A 19,463-nucleotide genomic window follows, 5' to 3' on the forward strand; every position below is an offset into this window, starting at 1 on the left:
TTGCAGGCTAAGAGCTCAACTCAGTGAAAGCACCGCCTGCTGACCAATCAGAGCTCAGTGTGCGGAGTTTAAAGCGATCAAGTCATATTACAGGATAAAGGAAATACAGAAAAACTGCCGTCGCAGGAAAGACGGCCGGCAAAAATCACCGACTGTGTGAACGTGAACATTAATAGAATATCACCTCCCATCTTCAGAGCAATCTGACTATTATAACATTAGCGTTAAGAAAGCTTACTTAAATATCGGCCACAACATAAGTAACCGGATCAGAGGACATTAAGTAGGCCTACAGTCCGCGGCATATCACTTCATAATGTATCATATATGTTCTTATCTGAGTCAGCTGAGCCGTATCTGGCCGTGCAACACTCACAGTGTCACAGACTGTATGCAGAAGTATTATTTTAAGCAACACATTAAGTTGACGAAACACTCGAGACAAATGTAATTAAAGTCAGATCGTGTTTTAGACGGGGCAGTGATATCATAAACCTGTTAATGTACGCATTCAAACACTTTTTCTGTTCCCAGCTGTATTCACCTTGCAGGTGCAGCTATGTGGCTTTGATCCTGGATCAAGTGTTTAAGTCATGGATGTTTAAAGTTTAACTTCTTCATATGTCTAATATTATAGTTGACTTTTCATTCAGGAAGTAGCCTATGACGCTGCGCTGTCAGTATGCTTCTCCATGTTTGTGATTGGTCGAATGCTCCAAATACCACCCCTTTCATATGAACGCGCACCTAACTAGATAGGACACGGCTGGCTTGAGCGATCCACTTGATAACCCGCGTCGTAGTACCGTTTAGCGAGAGCGCGTATGCTTTGGATTAGGCCAACCGGCTAACTCAAACATATCCAGGTTAGGTTGAACCAGCTTCGTAGTACAGGCCCCAGATAGGATATCCAACATTCAAAACAAAATAAAGGAAAGAAAAACCGTCAGAACATGATTAGACTCGCAGGGAGTGGCTCGTAGTTTATCATAATCCCAAAATAACCTTTAAAAACCTTTGTAGTTGTCTCAGTTTGACCCAGCTACAGATCGCTGTATTATCGTGTGTTTGTTAGGAAGCCATTATTGTGTTTACTTGTGCCAGCTCTCTCGCATCATTTAGCTTTAAACATTGTTGTCTTCAACAATTAGTGCTGACATGAAGGCAGACAGACAGTGACTGCAGCGCCTGATGAGCTGTAGTCTATTCAGCCTCAGGAAGCGCGTGTGTGTGTGTGTGTGTGTGTGTGTGTGTGTGTGTGTGTGTGTGTGTGTGTGTGTGTGTGTGTGTGTGTGTGTGTGTGTGTGTGTGTGTGTGTGTGTGTGTGTGTGTGTGTGTGTGTGTGTGTGTGTGTGTGTGTGTGTGTGTGTGTGTGTGTGTACACACCTATCTGGTTATCTTTTGAAAACATTTGTTCACTAATTTGTGGCGCTGCTAAAAACAGCAGCATGCACACAGCAACTACACTTCATGCTGTTTTTGCCTCGGAGAGTAGAGATAGGATGAAAGCTTTGATTCTCCATTCTCGTCATGAGATGTAAGCATTCATGTCTCCATTCTGAGAAGCTCCTCTGCCTGTTCAAGGAAACCTGTCCCGAAAGGATGCTCAATTAAAAGAGCGTCTTCACGTGTCACTGAGTTTGGATATACAGTAGGAACTTCAGTGATGTAAAGATAGAAATTGTTCTGGTAGTGTAAAAACCTACATTTCAGCAACCCATGAAAGCATCCTTTTGTTTTTTAGCAGCAAATAAGGGTCTCTTAGTCTTGTTCTGAGTTTATCTAGAAGAACAGTTTCAGGGAGTATGATTACGTTATGTTAAATCAGATGATCCATGTCATGCTCTAATAATGAGCACATTGTATTTGGTTTGAACAACAGCAATGTAAACATGTGGGTCTAAAACTACAAACTGTTGGTAGGTGTATTTTTGACCTTGAGGGAGAGCAAGGCAACCTTTGTTCCTGCTTCCTGTCTTTAAGCTAAGCTAAGCTCATAACATCCGACTCAAACTCCTTACTTAGCATGCTGATATGTTCTTCTTCTTTCGTGTAACGTCAGAGGTTCAACTCGGTGTCGTGTAGCCATGCCCGCATCAGGGGCCTCATTTATAACGCCGTGCGTAGGATTCACGTGGGAAGGTTGCTTACGTAGTAGAAATCCAAAAAATAGGTACAGACATTTTCCGATTCACCAAACATTGCGTACCGGCGAGGAAAGTGCGTTTCCCTTTATAAATCACAATCGACTCGAAATGCGGTGCAGCTTTTGCAGGCTTCACGTAACGCCCATATTTGCCTATAAATAGTCAAAGAAACGCCCATTCATTCATTAATTTCGACTGACTGCATGAAGAAGATAGCAGGAAATGACGACGGAATAGCTAAAAAAGACATCTCACACCGTGTCAGATTTTGGTTATTTTGGGGAGGTCGAGATAAATGATATTGTTTGGTGGATGCCGTTTGAACCAGAGTCGCAGCATGGAGGTCGGATCGTCACCAAAATAAATAAATAAGTGGTCCAAAAAAGGTTCAGGACAAAAAAAATACACATAGCCTTCCTCAGGCGTGTGTTTGTACCGGGGACAGGAGACACCCCCTTGATGAGAGACTGTAAGAAATGATCGGGGAATCCCTCCGGAGTGGAGTCATGACGACTGGATCTGAATTATGTTTTCGTATTTGGTGGTTTGTGTCCCAGCTGTCGATCAGCGTCTCCACTGCAGCAACTCTATATCCACCAGTTAAAGGAAATACAACTAATGTGTTGTGTTATATTAGCTGTACAATTTACCACATATGGTGTTCTTAGTTTCCATACCTCCTGTGTTTTATGAGCGACTTATCAAGTCTTAGCAAACGGCATAAAACATGATAAAACATGGTAGTATATGGATGCTCGTACAACCTATAGAAATGCAAAACGGCATAATTTATGAGAAAACATTTCATAACATTAGCACAACATATTCAAGGTGGTTTTAAATAACATATCCGTATTTATTTATTTCTCCAAGTTATATTTTTGTGTGCACTGAGGAGTCTCAAACAGGCGTTTGTTTAATCATTTTAAGATTGGCTTTAATCAATGTTTGAAAATGAATTCTTCATATATGATAAATGAGAGGTAACATTTTGTTTATGGTATTATTTCCACATATTTCTCTCCATTCTTCCTTCTGCCAACGGTATCGCAGTTTCTCGTCTCTCCCGTATTTGTGCTTACTGCGTATGGGTGCATGGGTTAGAGTTTGCGTGGAGGACTGCACGTTTTCCCGTCAAGTTAGTATTTTGTAAATCGCAAACATTGCGTAGAAACTGGCGTATGCCATTTTTGAGCTTATATCCCTTTATAAATGGAGGCCCCTGGACCTAGGTCGAAGAGGGTTTGCGTGGAGGACTGCACGTTTTCCCGTCAAGTTAGTATTTTGTAAATCGCAAACATTGCGTAGAAACTGGCGTACGCCATTTTTGAGCTTATATCCCTTTATAAATGGAGGCCCCTGGACCTAGGTCGAAGAGGCTGGTTTCCGAGAGTGGTCTATATAAAGGGCAGGTGGTTTATTATATGTTATCTAACTCTTGGTAAGAAAGTACACATTTCCCTAAACTTAAACACATCCCCTTAAGGACAATTTAGTATGTATGGCAAAGTGTGTGTGTCAAACATTGCTGTGAATGTTTGACATTGTGTTATTCTAAAACAGTGTACCGGCTAGGATAATTGATAGGCTACTTATAGTAGGCCTACTAAAATATGTAACACTTTGTTTTGGATTTGCAGCGTTTCAAATATGAATATTATACCCACTTTACATGTTTTGAAGCATATGAAAATGCTTTAGTTTTGGACTGTTGAATTTGATGACGTCATCTTAAAATTCTATCTATGAGACTTAATACCAGACTAATCTGATGATGTGTGTCAAGCCAACTCAACCAAGCTGTCTGTTTGTAAGTTCAGCGTCCATCCACTAATAAATAGCTGGTTAGAAAAATAGTTTTGTATTTTTGATGAGTTTAGCTTTCAGTACAGTACACAGAAATGATCAATACTGTGATATCGCAATGGCAACATCAGTCAAGATCATCTTTATTACAGTAGTTATTTTTCTCAAATCATGCAGCACTAATGCAAAGCATCATGTTTTCCAGACTCCCCCAGCCTCTCTTTCACTAGGAAAACAGGCAGAAACACTTTTGGGGTGTTTGTGAATGTTACTTTTGGAGGATGGTGCAGAGTTGTTTTGTCCAACTTGTTTCTTTGTACTCTCCAGAGATAAAGTCTGCCAGAGTCTCCTGTGAAATGAGTGTGTGTGCTCTCCCCCTGGTGTATTCAAGAGATAGCGTTTGGCCAGCTCTCCTCCCCGTGTCCAGCGTTATCAGCCAAGCAGAGCGCCGCACGGTGTGTATCTCTTCGCATCCTGCACTTGTCCGCCGTAACCTCCGTTCCCTCTCCCCCTCTACCTTTGCCTCCTCGGTGCTCTCAGCCCTCCCTTCCTCTGACTCCTTCCAACTCCTGCCTCCAAACTCTGCTGCAGAAACTCTCCTCTCTACTCTCTCATCCTCTCTGGACTCTCTCTGTCCTCTCACATCTCGGCAGGCTCGTCAGTCCCCTCCTGCTCCCTGGCTAAATGACGCACTGCGTGCTAATAGAACCGTCCTTCGGGCAGCAGAGCGGAAACGGTGGAAATCCAAACATTGCGACGACCTCCTAACCTATCAGGCTCTCCTCTCCTCTTTCTCTGCTTCCATCTCTCAGGCAAAAAGCACTTTGTTAACTACTTTGAAAAAAAGGTTGACGATATTCGCTCGTCTTTTTCTGACTCACCTCTACTCACCGCTGGATCACCTGACCGACGGTCAACCGGCACACTAACTACTTTTTCCCCTCTCTCGTCAAGTGAGGTTCTTACCCTCATTACCTCTGCCCGCCCTACCACCTGTCCTCTGGACCCTATCCCTTCAAACCTCCTTCAGACTATCGTTCCTGATATTCTACCGTTTCTCACCCATTTCATAAACAATTCTCTAACTTCTGGTCACTTTCCAAACAGTCTCAAGGAGGCAAGAGTAAACCCTCTCCTGAAGAAACCCACTCTCAACCCGTCTGATGTTATAAACTACAGGCCTGTCTCTCTCCTCCCGTTCCTGTCTAAAACACTTGAACGCGCTGTCTTTAAACAACTCTCCTGTTATCTCCATCAGAACAACCTTCTGGATCCGCACCAGTCTGGTTTCAAGGCAGGTCACTCCACAGAAACTGCCCTCATTGCTGTCACTGAGGAACTGCACACTGCTAAAGCAGCCTCCCTCTCCTCTGTCCTCATCCTGTTGGACCTGTCTGCTGCATTCGACACGGTGAACCATCAGATCCTCCTTCGCACTCTCCAAGAACCCTCCTCACCTCATACCTCAAAGACCGCACCTACAGGGTAACTTGGAGAGGGTCCGAGTCCGACCCTTGTCAATTAACTACAGGGGTCCCTCAGGGCTCTGTTCTTGGTCCCCTCCTCTTCTCCCTGTACACAAACTCGCTCGGATCTGTCATTAGCCCGCATGGTTTTTCATACCACTGCTACGCTGACGACACTCAACTAATTCTGTCCTTTCCCCGCTAAGAGACCCAGGTCGTCGCACGCATCTCTTCTTGTTTAGCTGACATCTCTCAGTGGATGTCCGCTCATCATCTCAAGCTCAACCTTGACAAAACTGAAGTTCTTTTCCTTCTGGGAAAAGATTGTCCCACTCTTGACCTGACCATCAACATCGGCACCTCTGCTGTCTCCCCGACACAGACTGCAAGGAATCTGGGTGTGATCCTAGATAACAACCTGTCCTTCACTGAAAACATCGCTGCTACAACCCGCTGCTGCAGATACATGCTTTACAACATCAGCTGACCCAGAAAGCCACGCAGGTTCTGGTCCAGGCTCTCGTCATCTCACGCCCAGACTACTGCAACTCCCTCCTGGCTGGTCTACCTGCATGTGCCATCCGACCTCTGCAGCTCATCCAGAATGCAGCGGCTCGTCTGGTCTTCAACCTTCCTAAATTTTCCCACACCACTCCTCTCCTCTGCTCCCTCCACTGGCTTCCAGTAACTGCTAGAATTCACTTCAAGACACTGGTACTTGCGTACCATGCTGCGAATGGATCTGGCCCTTCCTACATCCAGGACATGGTTAAACCGTACACCCCAGCACGTGCACTTCGCTCTGCATCAGCCAAACAACTCGCTGCACCCTCGCTGCGAGGGGGACCCAAGTTCCCATCAGCAAAAACACGTGGGTTTGCTATTCTGGCTCCTAAATGGTGGAATGAGCTCCCCATTGACATCAGGACAGCAGAAAGCTTACACACCTTCCGGCGCAGCCTGAAAACTCATCTCTTTCGACTCCACTTAGAGCGATAGAATGACTAACAAAGAACTGATAACAGAGCACTTATATACTAATAAAGGACTGGCTTATCTAAAGCCAGTTGAGTAGCACTTGAATTGATTGGCTCTATGAAACCTGATGTACTTATATGATTCTGTTTTCCTCAAGGTTGTGTCTTCCTGGTCGAATGCACTTATTGTAAGTCGCTTTGGATAAAAGCGTCAGCTAAATGCAATGTAATGTAATGTAATAAAACCCTTTCATGGTTTGATGGCACATTATGCTGATGTTTACCAACCTGGACGGTAACACGAACATTTAATTATGCTTTTTTGAGGAAGCATCTTTTTGGTTTACACAAGGGGAAAATAAAATGCAGTTCATGCGTGGAGAAAACAGACACGGAAATAAATGTGCCCCCATATCTGTATCTGTTTGAGGCTCTGTAATTTTGGGTAAAAACAACATAATTAACAAATGGTTAAGCAAGCAAATAAATGGATAGATCTCGCAGAAGGACGCCCTCTTCTATTGCAACTCCACTTTGTGATTACATTTCAAAATGTGAGTTGTTTCTTTATATAAACATCTTAGTGCAGCTCGATATTCCTCTCATCTTCCCTCGGCTCGTGTTTTTCTTAATTCCTCATAGCGTAAACGATGATTTTGTGATCTCTGCTATGCTGATTTTCGTGTTCTGGAAAAGTGACATAAGCAGCTTTATGTTCCTGCTTGTCGTGTTGCTTTGACTGCTGGGAGACGGCTTGCTAAGAGCCAGCAGCGTCATCTCCGCCAACCTCAGCTCAGATGTGCCGGCCAGGACGTTAGCGAGAGCTCGTCAGCTCTTATCGCAGTCGTGCCAGTTGTGTTTGTCAGGGTAGAGCAACATGCATCTCTGACACAGTTTAACGTCACCTACCTTTCTGCTCTCTCTGCATTCAGCTGCACAAAATGTGGCACATTTTCGTTATGTAAAAGACTTCCTCTGAGCCTTTCTGCTGCGCTGTCAAATCTCGTTTTTCTGTAGCACTTAACCTACATGCTGATCCTCTGCCCATTTGGCACTTTCAGCCGACTCAAGCAAACAAACACAGATTTAAATTCCGATGCTGGTTCCCGATGCAAATGTGAACATTCAGTGAATACAAACTTGATGCGATCTGCGCAGGCCCGGTTCCAGAACAAAATGACTCAGGGTGCATCTGAGATTAGAGAGGGTGCAGTGGTAAAGTGCAATTTTTATAAGTGGGGAGTGGACCTAACACCCTCTAGGGGGGTCCTCACCTCCTCTAGGAGGGTCCGCACCTCCTGTAGGGGGGTCCGGGGGCATGCTCCTCCGAGAAGATATGAGATCTATGGATCTATGTGCTCTTTGCTTGATTCATTCATTCACCAGTTGTGGTGAAGGCATCTGACTTACTTGAACCGAAATGTCTAAATGCATAGCAGAAGATGGCATATTTTTTACATGAATATTCCAGCCAATCTCTGTTTTGAAACCATGAGCTGCAAAATGAGCGCCTTATCCCACTGTACAGGTGAGTTGGGTACTTTTTTAAATATACCTGGGCAGGCTCTGTTTTGCCGAGGTCCTCTGGCACTTGCGGGCCGCTGAGGGGTGGCGGTGTTTTGGGCAACGAAGACGGCTGCGGCTGCTCCGCCTCCGTGGGCGAGGCGGGCGTTAGTGTCCACGACAGTGGCCGCGGGTTACATAATGTGCATTATCTGAACTGTTATTACCTGCAGTAGATGCAGTGTTACTGCTGGCGATTAGGGCTGGTTGTTTTAACCATTTTCTGATGTCCATCACTGACTGCGGTGTAAGCACCTTGCAGATGACGAACGCGCAGCGGCACAGGTCACACACACCTGATATAATAACGTTACTTACCGTTTAAATTGACCAAATAAATGCAGCAGACAATGTCATTTAACCACAATTACAATTTATTTTATTTCAACTAACTTCTTCTTCTTATATATGTAATATTTTACACTTTTCATTTTTTTTTTTTTCACTTTTCAAATGAGGGTGCATAACGACTCAACTGAGGGTGCAATGCACCCTTATGCACCCCCGTAGAACCGGGCCTGGATCTGCGGTTGTTTCCAATCATCCCTGAGTGCCGGTTTGTTGTTATGGAAAGTATAGAGTCATGGGGCTGGGCTGTACCCACAGTTGGAAAATGTACCAACGATTAATAAACCTATGAAAAGATTTTCTCTGGAGACGCTCTGAGCGCTGACTTTTATATACAACATTTTACTTATCTTTCCTCCCAGGTTGAGCATTAACTTAAGGGCCTTTATAGTGTCTACCCTTATTTGATTTATTTTTAACATTATTGGATATTAATACTGTTGAGTAATAAACATAACTAAACGATGTATTCCCATAATGATGTCATCTAAACAAATACATTCATTAGTTGACCAGCAGAATATGTATCGGCTGCTTTTTTGATTCATTGACATTCCCAGGTTGCAGCGTTTCAAATATGAATATTATACCCACTTTACATGTTTTGAAGCATATGAAAATACTTTAGTTTTGGACTGTTGAATTTGATGACGTCATCTTAAAATTCTATCTATGAGACTTAATACCAGACTAATCTGATGATGTGTGTCAAGCCAACTCAACCAAGCTGTCTGTTTGTAAGTTCAGCGTCCATCCACTAATAAATAGCTGGTTAGAAAAATAGTTTTGTATTTTTAATGAGTTTAGCTTTCAGTACAGTACACAGAAACGATCAATACTGTGATATCGCAATGGCAACATCAGTCAAAATCATCTTTATTAGTTATTTTTCTCAAATCATGCAGCACTAATGCAAAGCATCATGTTTTCCAGACTCCCCCAGCCTCTCTTTCACTAGGAAAACAGGCAGAAACACTTTTGGGGTGTTTGTGAATGTTACTTTTGGAGGATAGTGCAGAGTTGTTTTGTCCAACTTGTTTCTTTGTACTCTCCAGAGATAAAGTCTGCCAGAGTCTCCTGTGAAATGAGTGTGTGTGCTCTCCCCCTGGTGTATTCAAGAGATAGCGTTTGGCCAGCTCTCCTCCCCGCGTCCAGCGTTATCAGCCAAGCAGAGCGCCGCACGGTGTGTATCTCTGTGTGCTCACCTTTTGTTCAAGTATTTTGCAGAGGCAGTTTATCCCTCTATCGCCCACTTTCTGGCAAGTCGGTTCCACATTGGAGAGTTTCAGTATGTTATGATAATGTGGGAGCTGTTGCACCACATCTGCCAGGTGCAGACAACGTGTTCTGTGTTCTGCCAGTCAGCAAATGCAGCAAACTGTCTTTATGTCAAATACTTTCACACAGATCTGTTTCACTCTCTTCCTTTGCCTGGTTTGAGTGTTAGACATATTAATGTGGATTTGAGTGTCTATAAAAGGTCAACTGAGGATTTGAATCTTAATGTGATCACAGAACCCCCCCCCCCCCCCCATGGGGTCATAAATTCTCTGGTTGAAGCCAGCCATATTGAATGAATGCCAGATAATATTGTGCTTGTTACATGAGCAATTTGATATAGTCGTCTCATTTATCTGTTAGCCGTGGGCAGTACACCATCTGGAACCTTGGCCCACTCCCACAGTCTCACAGAGACCAAAAAACAAAGCTAGTACTCTTCCTGTTTTACACATGACTGTCTGATAATGAAGAGCAACTTGGGGATTTTTTGATAACTGTCATTTTCTGTCAGAAATCCAGTGTTCTTCTCCACGTGTTCCTCCTCCTTCACTATTCTTTCTCCATTGTCCTGTTTTGTTCTCGGCTAAGTCCTTCGCCTCCATCTCTGCCAGCAGGAGGAATCAAATCGAGCTGCTGGAGCTTTGTGGAGCCTAAATACAGCATCTCTCTCCACTCCTAGTCTAATCTTCCAGAAATAATGTCTTATAATACCTCCCACTCACGTCCCGCAGTGGTCTGCTCTTTACAAACAATAACACGTTTTGTCAGTTTTGACCAGGATGCACCAAATAGCCGATTGGCAGTAAATCTTCAGCAGGCCGATGTGTTCTCTGCTCTAATCTCAGAAAGCAGCCGGCTCCTGTTCTGCAGATTGTAACTGTAGATTGTGAGCCTTTTCATCCAGAGGTTTATCGCTCAGGACAAATGCCTGTTCAGCCTTTCAGTGGAAATGTCAGCCCACACCCCACAGTCTCTCATCCTTACCTTCACACATTTGTTTTAGACAGTGATTGGTTGGTTTGTAATCAAATGACCTTCGGTGATAATCTGACAGTGTTGTTGTACAGTAAACTCTGCAGTTCATTTGTGTGGAAAATACTTGAATGTACTTGCTGCTGTATTTGTGAGACAGCATGAACCTTTAGCAGTTATCGACTTATCGTATTTCATTCCTTATCTTACCAGATATTTAGGTTTAGTTTGCAATTTAAGAATGACCTAAAATCAAAGATTCTGATTGTACACCCAGAAATAGGCTACTACTGTACAGGCTAATTCAGGTTCAGAGCCTGTGGCTGTGATATGACTGTCTGATAAGTATGTATTTGACATAGTTAGGCTGTTCTTATGATCTGCTGCCACTGATGTTTCTCATTTTAACTTTCAAAGATTATGGTTAACAATAAACCTGAAATCACTACCTGACTGTCGGGCAGAAAGTGATTATCAATTATTCATTATCACGACGAGTTACCAGAGCTCAAAGTGACGTCTTTCAAATGTCCTTATTTGTCTGACAAACATTCCAAACCTTAAATATATTCAGTTTACTAATATATAAAACAGAGAAAAGCAGCAACTCCAAATAGTCACAATTAAGAATCTTTAGCCTGTTTGGCATTTGTGGTTAACGACTTAAATAATTAATTGAATGTCAAAACTGCCTTTAATTTTCTTAGTGCACATCAAATATAACTGTAATACAATTTAGGTTGCAATAATATATTTTGAATTTAAAGAGAGAACTGTATGTTATGCTTATGAAATGATTTGGTATAACTTGTTGCAGCTACATCACAAACAGCTCCACCAGAGAGACACTTACCTTTGCCTTCCCCCTGTAGATCCTTTCAAAGTAGTGACGGTGAACTGTGTTTATCTTCTGGCTGCGAGTTCTGTCAGTGACATCCAGGCGGGCCGTGTGGTGGGCCAGCCAGAGGGGCTCCAGATCCAAACCCCGCCAGACTCTTTGTTTGCTCAGAGAAATCTCTCATTACTGAGCTTTATGGGAAAGAGATGGCTAACATGCTAATTCTGCTAATTTTGTTATGTTAACATTACATAGATGATTATGAGGGCTGCTTTGATGGATTTAGGTCACCATGGTAACATAGCAACTGCTCCATCTTTACTGCATGTATTAATGTCAATCGGTTGATTAAGTGGGTTAAGACCTCTCTCAGAGTCGATGTGTCTCTGAGCTGTCTATATGTGATGTGTTGCTGTATTTAGTCACACGACAATAGCTGCGAGTATCAACAAAGCTTTACTAAGCATCTGCTCATCACCAATAATCACTTCTAAGGTCTTTGGCGGATTATTGATTTTTTGACAAAAACTTTTGGAAATGATTACAGATTCTGCGGAAAGCAGAGAGCGTTCTGAACTCTCCAGGTCATGAACTCTCACATGAAGTTCGTCTGTTGCCATCAGGGCGTAGATATGCTCTACCTGCTCATAGGACTAATCGCTTTTCTAAATCATTCATCCCTTCTGCACTCAAACTTTTACATTCTTGAAAAGGCTTTTAACTTGATTATTTATTTATTTATTATTGTGATGCTTTGAACTATTTATAGTGTAAATTGGAATGATCCACATCTGTGCTCCCGGGTGTATCTGTGTGTTCCTGCCTGTGTTCATGACACAAGCTGCTGCTCATAACCAATTGCCCCTTGTGGGATTAATAAAGTTGTTGATTGATTGATTGATTGAGAGAGGGAGATTTAGTTTCAATCGTAATTCCTTTTGTGGCTGAAGTATCACAGAGTTGTATGGATATTCAACACTAAATCACTCACTCGCATTTTGGATCAAGCAACATTACGAAGAGTACAATTAAACTCGAGCAACATTATCTAAACAGAGTGCCACTTACAATGCCATTTATACCCTAGGTGTTTTACAACAATTAACACTCTTTATACGTGACTAATGACGGGGGGGGGAAGTGTCATCCATCACAGCCTGCTACTACATTCAGCACGAGGTAAATGACACTCGCATCACTATTCTCTGTAAGTTAGTTTGATTTGAACTGGCTTCGATTAAGTTAGTTACATAATATCGCCATAGCCATTTGATATATTTGATGAGATAAAACGCTATTCCAAGGAAACAATGCAAAAGACAAGCAATCAGGCAGGTTCAAAACAAACTCAGGTTTAATCAATCATGTCGTAAACATCCTGGTCCAACCGTGATCTTCTGTAGTCGAACCCAGATCGTGTGTTCAATAACGGATTAGTTCCTAGCTTTCAAATGCTAATTAAGAAGTATGCACTGATCCAACTTGTCCCTACATATAGCAATGTGTAACTATTTAAATTAATTAGGGCTGTGTGTTGCCAAGAATCTGGGGATACATATATTTGTCAGTATTGATGCATCTCTAAATGTTGTTCCCAGATTTTCTGCATTTACCTTTGTTATAATGGCCAAAAGAACAAAAACAGGACAAGAAGTAGTACACTGTAGTTATCTTGTAGTAGTTGTAGTTATTAAATGTGCTCAAATACTTGAACAATGGAAGTGAAACTGTAGAATACCCCTTTATGTAGTGAAAGCAATAACTTATGACACCTTATGCAAGGATGACTTATGGTTGTTACAAGTCATATTTTATTCCATGTGCTTTACAAGGATATAAATAATGGCCAAAATTACAAAAATCAGTGTGCTGGAAGCCCAAGCATATGTACATAAGTTGGTCAGCAGTGATGTAACCAAATAACCCATTTCCGCTCAAAATACACTTGACCTCCTCTTCTTATATTCTAGTTCCCAACCTTTATCGTGGTACCTTGTTTCCAGTGCCATGTACGCCCCATTCTTTATTCATTTCTCTTTTACATTACATGTATGAACAATGAGTTGGCAAAATATCTATGTACATCTTATAATTGGATAATGTCTCATCCAAATAAAACAGTAATACTGCGTTTAAAATAGTACATCTGCTAGATAAGTAGAGCCCCATGAGAAATGAGGGTTGACCTGACAAGAGTTAGCTAGCCACCTGCAACATTCACTCTCTGTGTACAATATGATCATATCGTTTCAGATTTTTTAAAGGATGGCCATCATTCTCAAGCCCAAAGTTTCATCTCATCATATCATAGAAAAATAATGTAACATTAAGACAACAGTAGACAAGAATTGCACAAGAATAATCATAATCATCATGGTAATATAATACTCTCATATTAAACATTAAAATGTCGGGCAATACAAATAGAATACTTTTTTTTTTTTTTTAAACGCGAGATGCTGTTTTGTTCACATCGGTTAAATATCCGTTATAGGACAAACCTGTTGCATCTCTAGCGAGTTTCAGCTAGTCCAATCACATTTACACAATTGTGCATATATCTCTGTATTATTTTCTGACTTGAAAGAAAATAAAACGACCAAAAGAGCCAGCCAGACGTCCTCAAACCCATGCCCATTCTTACACTGACACATGCCCAGTGGTGCCTTTAGCGAGTCCATTGTCTGTTAGCAACAGTTGCCCTGTAAACATACTTAGTTTCCATGGAGACGCTGTGACCGCCGAAAAGTTCACAGGTCCAAGGCGAGCGCATTAAACATCCCGCTGAAGAAAGTTGAGGCGGCTTTCAAATAAGTGTACATTCAGAGCAGACCGTCGTCTGTCAGTGTGTAAATGTCTTTCTTATGTTTACTGTGTCAAGCATCATGTGGAGGAATGTTGTAGTCAACCTTAAACACTGTGGAGTAGCATCCATGTTTGTAGTCCTTTGTAGTCCATTTTGCATTGTATGTGTGACAAGGTCCGTGTTTAGGGCTGGCTACATTCTTTGCATTCCACAGTAATGCACATGAGCGTCCGGCATTGCCCTGCAAATGAGATGACATCACTTATCGAGAAAGCTCTCACACCCCGCCTCTCCACCGGCCCCCCTGCTCAGCAAATCCAAAATGGCCACCATGCGTCTCACAAGCCTCATGCTAAACCTTTTACATACAAGATCCCCTCCCCCCCACATAAAATATGGATTATGGCCAGGGAAAAATCCATCTGGTTAAAATTATTCTGAACAAACACATGTGCTATAAAAGCAAAAAGAGAAGTCTAAAGTTGGTTGTTAGTATTTTCAAAAATAATCTGATATAAAGAATCAAAAAGTTGTAATACATTCTAGTAGCCTGCTGGATGAACCAGTTTGAGTCAAAGTTAGACTGTGCTACATCACCTCTCCTCTTTGATTAAAAAATGTTTAAAAGTGTCAACCCTCCTCATGTCAGCTACAACACTGTCACAGCTCTTAGCAGTATTCTGGTAACACATCTCATTCAAGTTGTCAGGGGCAGTTGGACAAAGGGGCTGAAATGCAGAGAAAAGCGAGGGATGGAGGCAGTCAAAAGAGAAAAAAGTGGAGAGAGACGAAGCCAAACGGTTGCACCCATCAACAGGAAGTAAGAAAAACAAGAAGCTGAAAGCAGAGCAACCCACTGGTTGGACGCTGACTGATTCACAAACAAGAAGTGGAAAAACGGAGCTGACCATTCACCTACAGGTGGAGACAGAGAAGTGCACCACAGCCCTGGGTTCAAAGGTCATGCGCCAGCCCTGCAGGCAGGAGGAAGAGGCCGGGGCCACAGAGGGGGAGAGCAGAAACAAAAGAGAGAAGAAGAGACAGCGCAGCGCCAAACGTCATCATGCACGTGGACAGGCTTGGCTAACGGGGGCGGGGCAGGATGTTTCGTTTTTTTATTGGTGAGGTGACGCAGCGTCGCTCGTGCCCAACTCCGGGGCGGGGCCCCAGCACAGGGCCACCTCTGAAAGGCACACACACACAGGAGTGGACAAGGCGGGTGTATGTTAGAAAATAGTGGTCTCGTACTTGGTGTTGACTCCTCTCTTGGCCTCCTGACCCGGCTCCACAATCCACGGCACGTTGGCGTGGCCCTTCTGGTCCATGGACGGCTGCTCCATCTGATGCACACCGAGAAGGAGAAGGAGAGACGTTGGAAAAAGTGCCATAGTATTTGCAACAACCTGCATATTCTAAATACTCCACATTACTGTTGGGATACGGACAATTTATCATGACACATTTTCAATGCAAACAGCTGTTCCTGTTTGAGACTTTGCACACTGAAGAGACCATATAATGAGACAATTTAATGCCAATATAGTCACCGCATTCAGATTGGGAACGGTAGAAGGGATGAAATGGAGGATGTGCTGCTTACAGAGTTATGTAATGGAGGGAAAAAACTGAAATGTGAGAGGGAGCTGAGATAAAGATTACAAATGAGAAAGCAGAACAAAGATCATAGACAGAAAGCTCAATAATAATAATTGAATTACCATGTGCTTTACGTACGTCCTAGCAGTTGCCTGCCGCTGCCACGGTGAAGTGGCTTCAGCGCTAGGAAACCAACCAAACAATGTAGGCCTACATTGCTTTCAAAAATAACCGTCAGCAACCAATCAAGCGCCCAGGCTAGGTTTTGTACGTCTTCAGCTGATTTGGGGAGAGGGCAGACTCGTATGTGAGAGCTGCACTTTTGATAGAGGAAGACTAAATGTGTCTTTAAGCAATATATTTAATGTATATAACTAGAGCCGGGACTCGATTAAAAAAATTAATCTAATTAATTAGAGGCTTTGTAATTAATTAATCGAAATTAATCGCATTTTTAATCAAATATACATATTTGACCTGAGAACAGTGAGAAGCAATTTTCACATGGATTTTACTCCAAGTGGTCTACAGTCGAGTGCAGTCCAGTGAGCCAGGGAGCTGGTTATTTTCTCAGACGTGGACTTACTGGCCCTGAAACCAGTCGTCTGGTTGAGTGTGGGTTGGGTCAGGGTGTGGTTCCTTGCACTCGGAGTCGGGCTAACTGCTACATGCTAGCTGCTACATGCTTTGCATTTAGGTGATACTTTAGGCTTGATGTGCTGCGGTGTTATGCAAATTCTTTTTTGCATCATTTGCACACAACCGTGCTCTTATCGACGCTTCCATCCGTCCGTTTTTTAAAACAAAATGTCCCATCCACGGGGCCGACCAAAGCGGTCTCATCAGCTTGTTCGTTCATGTTTGACTATTGTTCACCGTGGTTTGTTGTTGTTTGAAGTCCCATGCTGAAGTCATGAACGTTAGTTGGTGCTCCAGTATAATCGGTACGCCTGAAACTCATCCAGTGAGAAACGTTCCGCTGTGCAAAAATAAGTGCGATTAAAATGCGTAAACAATTTTAACGCGTTAATTTTTGTGTAATAATTCATCTTAATTAACGCGTTAAAGTCCCGGCCCTATATATAACGTTGATATGTTATAAATGAGCATTACAGATCTGCTTCTGGAGCAAACAGGGTTCATCTCAGAGTTCTGCATAGCACTAACAGAGCCATGTGTCTCAACACACTGCTACGGATACAAAACGGACACTCACTATAGTATTGATGGAGTTGCCATCCTCTCCCTCCCTCACAGAGACTCGGACAACCACAGACAGACCAAATCACCTCGTTATTGGGGTTACAGGATTAAGGAACACACACACCTTTGATCTCACTGCAGCTCAACACCACCACCACGCTTAGTGTACAATCGTTCAGAGCATCGCCAGGATTACTCTCAAACTCACCAACCGCACTGGGTTTTCTGCTGAGGGTTGGAACTTTGGGATTCGACTCTGCAAACCTTCAAAGGACATCAACTTCAATGATCAAGCTGATGCAAAAACAAGCCGTATTCTAATTGGAGTCTACTGCACTTGAATCCTTTGACTCATTTCTCAACACACTGCACGCTCTGGTACGGCCGTCTTCTTCGGGTGACCCTTTAAAAAGGAAACTGCCGTGTGTGCAAGGAGACGTGGATGAGCGAGCAACATCAGCAGATCAGTGGGAAAACACTCGTATTAAAACAGCCCGTTTAATGGAGTCTGCTCATAATATCGTTTTAACACGTTGACCATCTTTAGGAAGGCAGTGTTTTGCCATGAAGGGGTTGACTTGGTGCTTGGGGAATATACAAACGGACTGAGGCACTATTCCAGCTCTGCTCTGTGTTCGCTGATAAAGAGGGGGAGATAGTAATAAATAATGCCACGGACAACACTCACTGCAAACAGACCGCACACGGATGCAGAGCGAGTCGACTCAAAGCGACAGAAGGGAATGGAAGCACTTACAGAAGGCGCTTTGTCCTCGGCATCAAAAGGAAATCATGTGGGAATAAAGAATAAGAGAAGGAAAAGCGTGGAGGACCTGTGACTGAGCTTTGTGAGGAAGATGGAAGAGTCGAGGGGGAGGAAGAGGAGGGTGGAGAGGAGGCCGGTGAGGGGTGTAAATGTGCCCCAGTGACCAGCGGCTGACGGGGGACATGATGACCTACAGGGGCAGAGGTCACAAGTCAAAGTGGGCCTGCTCGGCAACACCAGCACCGGAAAACAACAAAGCAGCACGGCAACGGCGCAGAGCATCTGCATGGCAACAACACTCCAAAACCATGGCAACAACACGGCAGCAAAGTCATCGTCCTGGCAACAGCGTGGGACAGCAGCATTACTGCAATACAGTAAAACTAAAGCAGGAGCAGACTCGGCCACATTTAAAAAAGCAACTCCTGCAGGACAAAGACACTCCCGGCAAGACGAATAAAACATCACTCGGCAACAACATATACACAAGCCAGGCGCATATTCAAAACGTTTTTCTCCAAAGTCATGAAAAATTCTGCAGATGAGGCGAGATAGCTTGTGGTTGAATTTCATTTTCAGGAAGTGGAAGTGTATGATTCCAAGAGCACTAACAAAATGAACTGTCTGCATGGAAACAAGCTATTTTCACTTCACTGGGATACTTAGTATTGCAAATCTCCCTCATGCAGGGTTAGGGTCGTGTATTTCAGTCTGGTTTTGAAGCTACACTCCGATTACAGTAACATGCCAATGCTGATCACAGACATAGTCCCATCAGACGCGGTCACACTCATGAGGGCAAGTCACGTGGGTGTTGGGGGAGATCTACAAGCGGATCCGCTCAGACAACTAACAACGACAAATGAAAAGGGAGGGTGTGGAGAAACAGATACTTGTGGGCAGAGAAACATAGCCGCGGTATGTTATAGCACAGTGGGGGGGGGGCAGGATGGAGATAGCTCGCAGGTGGCAGGACTATTAAGTGAATCCTGCAGCATCTCCGCTGCACACCACAAGCCATCAACTACACACCGCATACAGAGAGAGAAAGTGCAATTAATGGTTAATGTAACGGCTGCCGACTCAGCAGGTTGTGTGCATACATGCCATCGTTCATCATCTCTGTGAGCACACGACCACACACAGGAGGACCGCAAACACACACGTCTTTTTTTAAAATCTTTTCTCCTCCTCTTGTCTTTCCTCAGCGCCTCACATCTCCCTCTAACTTTAGAAAGGGAGACCATTCCTCCGAAGCTCCATCACCATCTCTTCCATGACTCGCGGTATGTAAACGGATTACATTTGGTCTGCAGCACACTGATATAGCAGTCACTCCATACGGGCCTTTAGACACACATGTGCTGCTGGGGAAGTGTGTTAGCGGGCTATTTTAATGCTGTGTCGGGGTCAATGGGAGGGTGACATGTTTTCAGATAGACTTTGTGATGCTGCGGTTGGTGGAGGCATGAAGAAAGGCCAAACACGTGTGCACACACAGAGGAATGATGATGAGGAACACAAGTATCACAAAGCTAGGGCGGAGATTAAATAACCGTTAAAGGAACCCTGTGCATTTGTGTACCACTCACAACGTGAGATAGCTAGGTTCTTGTACATGGGTCCTCTTTTTGTTGTTAAAATAACGAAATACCAAACAGTTTCTTTCTAAAAACAAGGCAGTTAATACCAAC

At 43.3% G+C, this 19,463-nt stretch overlaps 1 protein-coding gene across 3 annotated transcripts in view; it reads right to left on the reverse strand.

Moving 5' to 3' along the window:
• Window positions 1-13,171: 13,171 nt before the first annotated feature.
• The window catches only part of anks1b (ankyrin repeat and sterile alpha motif domain containing 1B), a 229,359-nt gene continuing 223,067 nt past the window's right edge, over window positions 13,172-19,463 (reverse strand). For all 3 annotated transcript variants that reach the window (XM_034075301.2, XM_034075302.2, XM_034075303.2), the window contains 2 exons: window positions 15,453-15,544; window positions 13,172-14,445 (listed from right to left, as the gene is read on the reverse strand). In XM_034075301.2, the coding sequence (XP_033931192.1) occupies window positions 14,397-14,445; window positions 15,453-15,544 (141 nt within the window). In that variant the 3' untranslated portion in view covers window positions 13,172-14,396. The remainder of the gene's footprint in view (window positions 14,446-15,452; window positions 15,545-19,463) is intronic.

The sequence above is a fragment of the Pseudochaenichthys georgianus genome, chromosome 23 (genome assembly GCF_902827115.2).
Source record: "Pseudochaenichthys georgianus chromosome 23, fPseGeo1.2, whole genome shotgun sequence".
Classification (NCBI taxonomy): domain Eukaryota; kingdom Metazoa; phylum Chordata; class Actinopteri; order Perciformes; family Channichthyidae; genus Pseudochaenichthys; species Pseudochaenichthys georgianus.